This window comes from Propithecus coquereli, unplaced genomic scaffold, assembly GCF_000956105.1.
Source record: "Propithecus coquereli isolate 6110/MARCELLA unplaced genomic scaffold, Pcoq_1.0 Scaffold48, whole genome shotgun sequence".
Taxonomy (NCBI): Eukaryota; Metazoa; Chordata; class Mammalia; order Primates; family Indriidae; genus Propithecus; species Propithecus coquereli.
In genome coordinates, this window is record NW_012150618.1 from 6,492,327 (window position 1) to 6,505,995 (window position 13,669).

General features: G+C 39.4%; 1 protein-coding gene across 1 annotated transcript in view; it reads right to left on the reverse strand.

The window, feature by feature from the left end:
• UTRN (utrophin) overlaps positions 1–13,669 on the reverse strand; it is a 522,534-nt gene that overhangs the window by 438,536 nt on the left and 70,329 nt on the right. Inside the window, exons 22-24 of the mRNA XM_012655520.1 lie at positions 5,360–5,473; positions 4,612–4,767; positions 227–397 (exon numbers count right to left, since the gene is read on the reverse strand). Of these exons, the coding sequence (XP_012510974.1) occupies positions 227–397; positions 4,612–4,767; positions 5,360–5,473 (441 nt within the window). The remainder of the gene's footprint in view (positions 1–226; positions 398–4,611; positions 4,768–5,359; positions 5,474–13,669) is intronic.

Sequence of the window (13,669 nt, forward strand, 5' to 3'; positions counted from 1 at the left end):
ATTGTCTCAAGGGCCTTCATGGACTCGACTCACGGGCCAAGCAGAACAAGTGGACTCTTAATTTCCTTTCCCCACTAAAATCATAGCAGCCACCTTTTTGTTAAATGTGAAATCCTGCTGTGAAAGCTGCTGTGTACATATGGTGCTTTACGGCCAGACAGATGACAGGTTTGAGAGAGAGGGAGGGGGGCATGAAGCCTGGCGGCACCGGCTGCCCCAGCCTCACCTTCATTTCCTCCACAGCACTCTCAAGCTCTTCTGGAGACTTGTACTCAAAATCCCTCTCCAAGTACTCCTCCTCAGCCTGTGTCATCCATTCCTGCATCTCCGCCAAGTCTTTCTTCAGGTTCACGGCTTTTTCCTGACTTTCAGACAACCTACTTCTTTGAATAGCAATCTAGAAAGGAAAAGCCATTCCCCCAAACAAACAAATGTCAACATGTTCAATGTCAAGTTCTAGACTTTAATATTTAAAGACAGTGATAACTTTCCACAAAGTCAGATAAAACCTTTTACACATTTTGTGCTGATACTGTGGTTTACAAGCAGTAATAAGAACAATATTATAACTGGGATTCTAGACGACATTTTGGATATCAATCTAATCTGGAAGTATCTATTATAATTTTGAAAATGCATAACTGTTGACAGTAATCCCGAATGTAGGAATCTAGACTAAAGCAATAAAAGCATATATGTTAAGTAAATTTACTGTACCACTGTTTATTATGAAAAAGAGAACAAAAAAAAAAACATGAAAGCAACCAAAATGTCCATTTTCTCCTTTTAAACAGAATTCCCCATTAAGATTTCACTTCTAAAAAGCAAACAGAGAGAGGTTGCTATTAAAGATGGTCATGTAAAACATCTGCTCTACAAAATTTTGGTTTTAATAATCTACTATATTTGTATATTCCAGGTAGACACACAAAAACAGTCACATTAGAAAATAGCTATTTATCAGATTCTGATTCAGTAAGTTAGTTAAAAACTTCAGAGAAGTCTAGAAGTATTTTCGGAGCGCTTCTCACCATAACCACAAGCCGACTTTTACTATGAGAGAAGACACCATTCTGCAGTCACAGTCCGACCTCCCCTTGACATATTCAGCCTCCCGCTCGAATTAAATGTCACAGCAGAGGCCACCTTACCAGGGCTCGCTGGGCTGCTAAGCTGACAGTAACCAAAGGCCAGCACAGGAAAAGGATGGTTCTCACAAGCTCGAGGGTGAAGCAAGAGTTAGCGGCCTTCCTGGTCCCTCCCTCCAAACAGGACCCCAGTCACAAAAATAGACAGGGACGAGACAGGAGCTTTTCTTCCACTGTCCCACACGTACCCAAGCAGCCAATGCCAGCGACACTAGTCAGTTATGTAATTTTCATGAATCCACAGAAAAATAAGAAAAATAAAGACACTTATAAATTTTTTTAAAAACCCTCAAAATTATAATTAATTTTCCTGATTTGTTTTATATGCCTGTTCTTTCTTAGCAAAATAAAAATTTGGTGACACTATGCTTGTCCAAAACCACTTCGACATTTTTACTAGTCAATGAAGTACACGAGTCTGGAACTTCTCTAGATAATTATTCACACAATATGTGCTTACCTCCTTGTTGAGGACACTTAAAAATGTCCTATATACTTATTCCCATAGGTTGAATCAATAATAATTCACAGCAAATTCGTTGTTGTCATTTGTATGTGCATGGATGGATGCACAGACAGACATAGACAGACAGACGGACACAAAGACAGACTTCTATTTATCGCCATCCTAGCTCCTCCAAGCCACTTCCAAACCATTTTCCCTCTTTACTTCCTCAAAAATCCAAGTTCCTTCAGGCATACGCCATCAGATTATAGCACATCCAGAAAAATTTGAATTTGGCTCGGATATTAGATGATAGTATAAAATTATTAGTTTCTTAAGTGTGATAATGGTATTGTGGTTTTGTAGAAGAATGTCCTTATTCATGAGAGAAGCATGCTGGAGTATTTAGGGGTGAAGTGTCATCATGTTTTCAATTCCTGTCAAAAGTACATTTCTAGCATCCCTCCCCAAAAAGAGTATGTGAGTGCATGTGTGTGTAAGTGTGTGTGTGCATGTGTGTGCAAGCATGCACACCTATGTAAAAAGAAGGGTAGAGGGAGAGAAAGCAAATATGGTAAAACATTAGCAAATCTCTGAAAAGGTATATGGGTATTCCTTGTACCATTATTTCAACTTTTCTTTACATTAGAACATGTTCAAAATAAGGATGTCGGGGTAAAACAACAAAAACAAAATATTCAGTTATGGAAATATAAATTTTTCCTAAATAAACATCAGCCAAAAGCACTGTATTAAGAGACCTGTACCATCCACTGTATTAAGAGACCTGTACCATCCACATCCACATTTTCTCCTCTACTTTTCATCCCTTTGTCAGTCACTTCAACTATACAGAACATCACTGTTATTTCATTAACAAAATGAAAGCAATCAGAAGAGAACCACCTCCCAGTCCTGCTGTCCCCATACGGTTCACTTCATCCCCTGCCGCTTGATCATGGACTTCACCTGACAAATTCTCTTATCTCAATCTCTCCTGCACCACTACTTTCCTTTTCTTTTCTTTTTTTTGAGACAGAGTCTCACTCTGTTGCCCTGGCTAGAGTGAGTGCCGTGGCATCAGCCTAGCTCACAGCAACCTCAAACTCCTGGGCTCAAGCAATCCTCCTGCCTCAGACTCCCAAGTAGCTGGGACTACAGGCATGCGCCACCATGCCCAGCTAATTTTTTCTATATATTTTTAGTTGTCCAGATCATTTCTTTCTATTTTTTTTAGTAGAGACGGGGTTTCGCTCTTGTTGAGGCTGGTCTCAAACTCCTTAGCTCAAACAATCCGCCCGCCTCAGCCTCCCAGAGTTCTAGGAGTACAGGCGTGAGCCACCGTGCCTGGCCTACTTTCTTTTTCTAAGTGAGGTCCTCCTCTTTGGCATGCAAACATCCCGTAATCTCTCTCATTATTACAAATAACAAAAACACCTTTTGGGATCCCCATCTCCGGCACCCACCCGTTTCTCTGCTCCCCTGAGTAGAGAAATTTCCCAAAGTTGGTCCTACTCGTCCCAGTTCCTCACTTCCCATATCTCCTCCACATTCTCCATTATGACTTTCTTCCCCGCCACTCCACGGAACCCACTGTTCTCAACCTCAAGGATAGGCTCCATCTTGTCATCTTAGCAAATGTTAAGCTTCATTTTCAGTTCTGATTGGCCTCAGCAGTCCTCAGCACTGGGCGCGGCGAAAAGCTTTCTCCACCTGGCCTCTGGGAGCCCACCTTCCCCCAAGTGTCTCTCATCTTACTGATCTTTCCTTCTTAGCATCTAGCATCTCTCATGTAACACCTCCAGAATGGAAATCACCATTTCACCTGCACCCACGAAAGCTTCTCCTCCTAGAGTCTTCGTTATTCCAGTAAATAGCACCACAATTCACACAAAGTGGAACATTTGCAAAAATCCCGAGCTGTCCTTGACCATTCACTTTTCTTCTATCACACATCCAATTCTTCACTTGTGTCCCCTCTCTATTTGCAAAATATGGCCCAAAGCCAGCATTTCTCATGACCTCTATCACTACCTCCCGAGTGCCAGGGGCCATCCTCTCTCTCTAAGACTTCAATAACCTCCTAAATATTCTTCTGGTTTTCATTCTTGCCTTCCCAGAGCAAATTATCCACATGAAAGCCAGAGTGATCTGAAAAGATCTCTATCACATGTCACTCTCCTGCTCAAAACCCTCGAATTGCTTTCTGTGTAATATCACACCTGGAATAAAATCCAAAACCTCACCTCCAAGTCCATATCTAATCCATCCTCTGTCTACCTTCTGACCTCAAATATTCCCATTCTGCAACCCACTAACTCCTCTCTGTTCTATTCCAGCTATACTGCCCTCATTCTTTATTGAACACAGCAAGCTCATTCTGACCTCTGAGATTTAACACTCGCTCTTCATCATGCGTGGATGTTCTTACCTGAACCTCACATGGCTTCCCTTACTTTACTCAGTTCTCTGTTCAAATGTCCCAGCCTCAAAAAGCCCTTCCCTGACCACCCTCTTTGAAATAACCCACCTAACCCTAACTCCTTGCTACTCCTACATAATATTATTATTCATTTTCCATCTGCCTCCCTACAACGCAAGCTCCCGAAGGGGAGTTTATTGTTCCTTGTTCAATGCTGGGGATCCAATGCCTAGAATGATGCCTGACATATGGCAGCTGATTAATAAATATTTGCTGAATAAATAATGATTAATTGCTTTAACTACTGCGAAACATACTCAAATGTTTTAGAGGCAAAGCAACGAACATAAATGCATGTGTTAAGCTGGATTTAAGACAAGAAGAAAAAGTAAGTCCCAGGCCAAATTGGACAATTAGTCCCAACCCTTAATTTTAAAAAAAAATGATGCCTTTCTTGGCCCACTTTGCCACTCAGGTTGCAGTTATTAGACCACTGTTTTTCAAATTGCATGGGTTATAAAATCCCTTTAGTCAGTCAAGAGATGCCACTGTCTTCACTTCTTGAAAACCACAGAGAGCAAATTTGAAAAACTCACCTCCTTGCTAAATTTCTCCAGTTGGGTTTGATAGTCAACTAGTCTTGTCTGCACCCAAGTTTTGATTCCAGCAATTGGACAGCTTCGAAGGTTAGTTTCTATTTCTTTCATGTTTTTCAGAGATAATTCAACTGTTTCTATTTCATTAACAAATGCCTGAACACACAAAATATGCCCATGTTGAGTTCATTCCTACATAGGTGTATGCCATAATTATAGTTTGTCTGCTTACATTCCTACAAATATTGTAAAAGCAGATGGCTCAAGAGTCAGGACTTTTAACTACTTCAGATATATTGTGCCTTAAGAAATTCAGTTCACCTGGGTGCTTCATATTGCCATCTGCCAAATTAGATTAGAAATACTTGACTCTCAGTAGGGAATAGTCTTTTAATTAATTTAGAGAAGCCACATGATTTCACCAAATATAAATCGCATGCAGTATTACTAGCAAATTTCATTTGTTAAATATGTATTTCTTAAATCCTCACCATGTGGCACAAGAAAAGCAATATACAATTGGCTTCTAATGAACTAAAATTGCTATTGTTCTCTCCAAGCAAAATTCTATAACCATAGCCAAAAATAAAAATATGAATAATCTGTCATTCTTTTATTAGCTATAAAGTCATAAAAGGATGAAGGATATTTTATCTAGGTTTAAGTCCATGTCATATTCTTACAATTTTAATAATAGCAGCAAATAACAAAAAAAAAAGAATATGTTATTTATTACAGCAGAACTCACAGAGCACTGGTCTAGCTGCCTCTGCAGACCTGCGGCGTCTCCCTGGGCAGCCTGCTCTTTCATTAAGAAGTCTTTCGCCCCATCCATCCATTTCTCAATGACTTTTGAATCAGCCTAAAATGAACACAATAGCAGAGGGGGATATTATTCAGTGACATTCAACCTACTACATCTCAAGATCTACAGCTACTGGAAAAAAGGCAACTTGTCAAAACTTTGATAGTATCATTTTCATTTATTTTACTTCTTTTTCTAAAACTTCCAACTTTGAAAATAATTATTTTCTTCACTCTTGACTAAAATCCTCAGGAGATGACAGCTTAGTAATGATTCTAAAAATTTCAAAACCCTCTCCAGCGAACCAAGCTATTTTGCCTAAAAGCAGGCAATATCTATGATTAAAAATTCAAATTACAGGCCTGGAATGGTGGCTCATGCCCATAATCCTAGCACTCTGGGAGGCCAAGGCGGGAGGATTGCTTAAGGTCAGAAGTTCAAGACCAGCCTGAGCAAGAGTGAGACCCTGTCTCTACTAAAAATAAAAAAATTAGCCAGGTGCACACGCCTGTAGTCCCAGCTACTCGGGAGGATGAGGCAGGAGGATGGCTTGAATCTAGGAGTTTGAGGTTGCAGTGAGCTATGATGATGCCATTGCATTCTAGCCAGGGTGACAGTAAGACGCGGTCTCATTGAAAAAAAAAATTCAAATTACAAAAAAAATGTTTTTCTAGGTATAATCAGCTACAAAACCTTTTGCTCTCACATAGCTTAGAACAAATTTTCTCCTAAAGTTAGCTCCTCAGGGCAGCAATGAACAAATAGCATAATGAATGGAATACAATGGATTATTCTTAGTTTAGCTGTTGGATGCCTTGTTATCTGAGAACCCAAGACAGTCCACTGCTCGGCTCCATTCCTTCATCCAACATTTATTAAGCATCACTGTATACAGTTATTGCGTATGGTGCTAAGGGTTCCAGGACAAATGAGAAAGCAAACATTTTGCAGAGAGAAAGAGACTTCAAATGGACCATAACATTGAAAATGAGCCTTAAAGAATACAAATGAGTAGATGCAACGTGAGGTCCAATACTAAAGTAATGGTCATTTCTTTCTAAGGACTCCATTCCACCAATATCAGTCTCACTTGTTAATTTCCCTAGTACTGAGCTGAATTTGTTTTCTTGTACCTTCTTCAGTTCTTTGCTTCTTGTTCATCCCTAGGAATAGAGACAAATTTACTATTCTGTTCAAAAAAGCCCTTCAGGTTTGAAGGCATCTACCATGTCTTTCCCTAGTCTTGTATTGATTAAACATTCCCAGTTCCTCCCCTGACGTCTCTAGGACATGATATCCAGGTATTGCACACACCATTCTGATCAACATGCTCTAGAAACTACGTCAATTTTCTAACATCCTTAAAATGCCACCCGGAACCAACTATTTTTATACTTACAATGTTGGAATGAATCACAAAGACAGAACTGAACACATGGATATTACAATTATAAAATACCATATAAAATCTTTTTAGTTCTAATTTTCTAATTGTACAGTTGTTTAATTTCTTTTGTTTTTTATTTGTGTTTAGATATCTTATTCACAATATTCAGTTAACTAAAACTCCAGTATTCCCATTAACTACCTTAAAATATATTTCCCCACTTCATATTGCTGAATTGACTTCTGTAATAAATTCAGAACTTGATAATCACAAATCTTAAATTTCGCCTTGTTATGTTAACAATAATAGCAGCATAACTACAAGCTAACAAAATATTTTGAATGTTTAGTCTTTTCACTTTGCTATCAGCTATTCCTTCCAGCTATCTCTCATCTACGAATCTGACAGATGAGTATCCTTTTTCCATTTTTGTTGTTGTTGTTGTTGAGTTTTGGGTTTTTCCAAGTGAAAAATAAAGCCAGTGACAGTGCCTACCTGAGCGTTTCCCCATGAGGACACCATGTCAGTCATTAATTTACAAACTATTGGCTTAGTTTTCAAAATACAGGAATCTACATAACAGTAGCATCTGCCTAGTTTTCTTCTTATAAGGTTCTAAGAGATGATCACAAATACTTTGGTGAAATCAAGATCTGCCAAGAATGATAATTTGTGAGTATTATTTGAACTACATCAGGGTCCACCTTCAAAAGTGAGATGCTATTATTCTGTGTATCTAATAATCTAGCATTCCTCCCCCCAAACAATAAAAGAAAGCAGCACTGAAAGGAAATGAGTCTGAGCAAAGTTTATTAGTGGCACACATGTTAATTCCTGGTGACCACCACATTCTTTCCTAAGCACATACGACATCTCTAATTGGTCATTTATCTTACAGCTTTACTAGGAACTGACATCAAGTTTACTTTAGGTCTTTAGCTTCTAGAAACTAATGTTCCTCCTTAATGAGGGCATTTGTCCATCTCCATTTTTCTAGTAATTTCTCACAAGATCATGAGGTGACCCTGAGACCATGGGTAAAAATTTTACTGTTATTGGGGATGCAGGTTTATGCACCTGGAGGAGCTGAGTGGTTTTCCCACGTGATTCACAGTTTGGGCTCTAATGCACTCTCAATAATGACTATTCTCCCCTTTCTGGTTTTGACAGCCACTCTCTGATGAAGATGGGAAGCAAAAAGTGCTTATATGGCCAGGCTTTTCTGGCTCCTCTGTTAATATTACACCATCCCACCTAAGCATTTCCACAGCCCCTTTACTCCAAGCAGAGCTCTGAAGGTCCTCTGAGTCCCACTGTGCCCTTTCCCCAAGCTTCCTCTCCCTCCGTTCTCCAGCCCGCCTGTCACGATCCACGCAGGCTCATGCTACTCCAGGTATTTTCTTTTGGTTGCAGATCTCTTCTGTGTTTGCGCCAGTATTCTAAGATCTAATCGTAGAAGACTTCTTGGGAAGACAAACTCAGGGAAGGGTGCGGTGGGGCATCCAAAAAAGATAGAAGTGCAAAAAGAGAGAAAGTAGGAATATATTCATAAAGTTCATAATATATGACTTTTTGAAATTGTCCATTTAACTTGTCACCGCAGATTCTGGCACTGTTAATCTCCATCCTGAGCTTGTTGAGAATGCATTACTGTTGTATGACTGGGAAATTCATTAAGTTTTGAATAAGGAAAATTGATAGTCTCCTGAGCCACGGATTTTCAAAATGTACATGGCAGCATCAGATTCCTAGGAGGTTTTAACTATACTTGGCTCTTACTGAAAAAAGCTGCCTTAACTACTCCAGTCACTGAAATATGAGAGGAAGTTTTACAGCCTCAACCACCTTCCATCCCCCCTCCTTCCTTCTCTCTCTCAGACACACGGACCCACCTGGGCACACACAGTACACACGTACCTGTTCCTTCTCTCACTCTCACACTGTGACGCGAGAAAAAAGGAGAAAAGCAACAGACATAGACAAGCCATGTAGACCAACCGATCATTCCAACAGTTGTTCCCAAAAGGAATAGACGAGAATCTGAAAAGCCACACTGTTCTCACTACTAAAAAAATCCTGCATGTCATCCTGACCACGCCAAGTGCTAAGAGAGGCAGTGTGCCCCGTGAAAAGAAAGACTAAGGTCTAACTACGGCGCTCAGCATCTGGCTAGAAAACTAACTTACATTATTTGAGTCTCAGCAGTTCATCTGTAAAACAGGACTAATAACAATGACCTTGCCTGGCTGTTCTGAAAAAGAGAGATAATGTTTAGACAGAGGCTACCACATAGAAGCATGCACTAAATGGCAGCTGTTATTACTAAACTACAAACCCAACTGCTTTACCACTACCAAGATTAACAGCATAAAGGAGTTACCACTTCCAAGGTTTAGTGTTCATGTCCCATGAGAGGCACCAACGAAAAGGACAGCCAGAAAGAGTATGTGTTTGCATGAGCATCAGTTTAATTTTTTTTAAATTGCTGCCAACATTAATGCTTGTTCGATCCTGTAACTGTTTAAAAACAACCATTTATCTGCTTTGGCCTGGCCAAACACAGCTCATCAGAAGGAAGCCAGGTAAAAGAGGGAAGGCCCAAACTTTAGAAATGCCAGGTGGCAGCAGATTCCCTGTGCATTCCCAGCCTGTGACCACGCCACGTGGTCAGGATTATCAAGGTACACAGATCAACACTAGCTACACCTGTGTGCAGGTGAATGCAGGAGACAGGGAGCTCTGCTTTGCTCTCCCTTCCCCCATTGTACCTCCTCTTTCCCTGGAAACAAAATATTGCCTCATTCCACTTGTAGCAGATGTTTCCTGTGTAAAAATACCAAAAGTCTGCTCATGTTCAAGTCAATTCCACAGCAAAGAGGTTACAAACAACATGAAAGAGCTCACACAAAGAATGTTTCTCTGTCCATTTAAAAACCACTCAGCTGATGCACTTATGAGTTTCTAATCTGCCACACTGACAGAGTATTTAATATTTTCTCCACCTCCATCCACTTACAGAATGACTATATAAAGGCACACACACATACATCTTTGTGGGACTTCAGTTCTTATAAAGCAAAACAAAAAATAAAAACCACTAGTAAATCTCTAAAACAAATGTCTGTCATTATTTCACATGCAAAAAAATAAACTGTAGGCACTAACCTGGGGCAGCCACGTCTCATTCTTATTTTTACTCACAAATATTTAAATAAATATAAAATTCCTAATATGGTATTTCTGAAAATCAAAATACCAAATATTCTAGTTTGGAAGGGTCGGAATTCTACATTGACCATCACTGCTGAAAGGCAATGATTTATAAGCATTTTGGATGAGCAACTCCTGCTGTTGGGTCACAGAAAGGGAATGCAAGGTCACTAAAACAATTCCTTTAACCCTATCTCACCCCTCTTCTATCCTCATCCCCTGAGCAAAGAATGAAGGAAATTTAAAGCTTGGTAACTCTGGATTTAAGACAGTAAGACTCCAAGACACACAACTACCTCCCAAGACTTGAGTACAGCTAAATTCTTGGCATTTTCTTTTGCTCCTCCCCCTTCTGTTGGAATGTCCACAGCTTTTAAGACACAAAGAACTGTGAAACCAGAATTAAAACAGCAATTTAAGGTTTCCATTTTGTTTGGCTTTATATTAATAATATTCATTAACCTCAAAAGCACTACCTTAAAAAAGCACCCTCTCACTTAGTAGAGAAGACAAACAATGACATTGCCACTACAATTATTTCCATAAAACTAATAAAGTTCTTAAATCTAAGAGATGAAACATACCATTATTCCCTTTAGTAAAGTAAAATGTGTTCACAAATGAGAAAAAAAACCTTATGAGTTAATATCAATTATGTTACCTAGAAAGAGTTAAATCAGTCACATTGCATATGACTCTTAGAAAGTATTTATTATTGCATTTTAACCCTAAAATGCTCTCCAAAGTAATTTCAAAACCTGGCTCTGAATGTCGCTGAGTCCAGCATGCCCCCTTCCACATTCTGAGTCAGGGCAGGTTGATTCGGTGTGTGCCTTTCACTGCTCAGGTGTCCTGTCACTCAGGATCCGACCTCACTAGAAAGGCACCTACAGAGCAATTGCATTCACATTTGATCACTTGCTGCATGCCAGACAGGGTTCCTACCCTCAAAGAGCTCATGCCTTAGGGGAGGACAGACAGACAGTACTAACCACAATAAAAATGGGCCTGAGATGGCATCATTGTGAAGGTATAAACGACACGGAGCAGAATCACAGAGGAGGGAATGATTATGTAGCTATGGGTATTGCTGTGAACAAGAGAAGAGGAGGATGTGAGTCCCTAGCAACTTTGATGTGACATTTCTAGAGAAAGACAATAGTCCAGGGTGGTCCTTGGTGACTCACCATAGTCTTCTCACCTGACTCAGCTCACACTGGGGATGCAGGAAGGGCTTTCGGCCAAGAAAGGGGCAGGGTGATGACACGTTTGTGATGATACTTTGTATAACTATGGCAAAGACAGCTGGATCCTGTTCAGAAGTGTAACTCGCATCAGTGTGGTGAATGAATTCCAGAGGGAAAAAGCAGGAAGTGGGAGTCAGATTTAAAGGGTAATGAAATTGCCCTGGCAAGAGATGATATGAGAGAGTGAACCCATCTGGAAAGGACTGGAAGTAGAGTCCAAGGAGGCAGGAGTGGTGTGGAAAATGTAAGACCAAGTTTTGTGTGTGCCTTGGGGACCTTTTCATGATTTCCCAGTTATACCACACTGCAGGAGATCTTGAATAGGGGAAAGGAAGTACAGAATACAAAATAACTTGCAGAATCCATAGATATCACTGCTGGCAATGAGAGATAAGCAGCCTCTTAGGATTTTATAATATTTTATCCACATCATTCACAACAAAATTCTGTCTAAAATCAATAATGAAAAAAAATTTATTTCATGTATTTTCAAAAGTTTTGCCGCCTAGAAGGGGTGTGGTAGTTTGTGAAAGTACCAATTAACATTTAAATTGATTTGGTTTTTGGTTTGGGGTTTTTTTTTTTTTTTGGAGACAGAGTCTCACTCTCTTGCCTAGCCAAGTGCAATGGTGTCATAGTAGCTCACAGCAATCTCAAATTACTGGGCTCAAGCAATTCTCCTGCCTCAGCCTCCCAAGTATCTGGGACTACAAGCATGCACCACCATGCCAGCTAATTTTTCATAGAGATGGGGTCTCACTATGTTGCCCAGGTTAGTCTCAAACTCCTTGCCTTAAGTGGTCATCCAGTCTAGGCCTCGCAACGTACTAGAACCACAGGCATGAGCCTAGCCTAACATTTTAATTCTTAAGTACAGGAATCAAGATCATTACTTTGACATAGCACAGATAAAAAGAATTTAAGAATGTATTTGAGCATGACACTGTGAATATATAGGCCCAATCTCTACCTGTACAAAAGGAACCAGCCATGGAGACAAAGGAAATGCAGGCAAATGAGGAAAAACACTACAATGCCAACACATAACAGAAAAGAAAAATTTGTACACAGAGATTCAATGCAATTCTCATCAAAATACCATGACATTCTTCACAGAAATAGAAAAAGTAATCATAAAATTTGTATGGAACCACAAAATACCCACAATAGCCAAAGCCATCCTTAGCAAAAAGAACAAAACTAAAGGAATCACATTACCTGACTTCAAATTATACTACAGAGCTGTAGTAACCAAAACAGCATGGTACTGGCATAAAAACAGACACATAGACCAATGCAATAGAGTAAAGAACCCAGAAATAAATCCACACATCTATAGTGAACTTATCTCCAACAGAGGTGCCAAGAACATACAGTGGGGAAAGTACAGTCTCTTCAATAAATGGTGCTGGGAAAACTGCACATCCACATGCAAAGAATGAAACTAGACCCTTATCCCTCGCCATGTACAAAAATCAAATCAAAATGGATTAAAGACTTAAAACTATGGATCTAAGACTTGAAACTATGAAACTACTAAAAGAAAACATTGAGGAAATGCTTCATACATTGGTCTGGGCAAGGATTTCTTCAGTAATACCCACAAAGCACAGGCAACCAAAGCAAAATTGGACAAATGGGACTACAACAAGCTGAAAAGGTTCTGCACAGCAAAAGAAACAATCAACAGACTGAAGATACAACCCACAGAATGGGAGAAAATATTTGCAAACTACCTGTCTGGCAAGGGATTAATAACTAGAATATATAGGGAGTGCCAACAATACAATAGGAAAAAAATCAAATAATCTGATTAAAAAATGGACAAAGGATATGAATAGACATTTCTCAAAAGAAGACATACAAATGGCCAACAAGTATACGAAAGAATGCTCAACGTCATCAGTCATCAGAGAAATGCAAATCAAAACTATAATGAGATATAATCTCACCCAGGTTAAAATTTTGGCTTTTATGAAAAAGACAGGCAATAATGAATGCTGGCAAGGATATAGAGAAAGGGGAACCCTCGTACACCGTTGATGGGAATGTAAATTAGTGCAAACACTATGGAGAACAGAATGGAGGTTCCTCAAAAAAACTAAAATGGAACTACCATATGATGCAGCAATCTTACTGGTAGGTATATATCCAAAAGAAGGGAGTTCAGTATATTGAAAAGATATCTGCACTCCATGTTCATTGCAGTACTATTCACAATAGCCAAGATTTGGAATTAGCCTAAGTGTCCATATCAATGGATCAACGGATAAAGAAATAGTGGTACATATACACAATGGAATATTATACAGCCATAAAAAGAATTAAATCCTGCCATTTGCAACAACATAGATGGAACTGAAGAATATTACATTAAGTGATATAAGCTAAGCACAGAAAGACAAATCT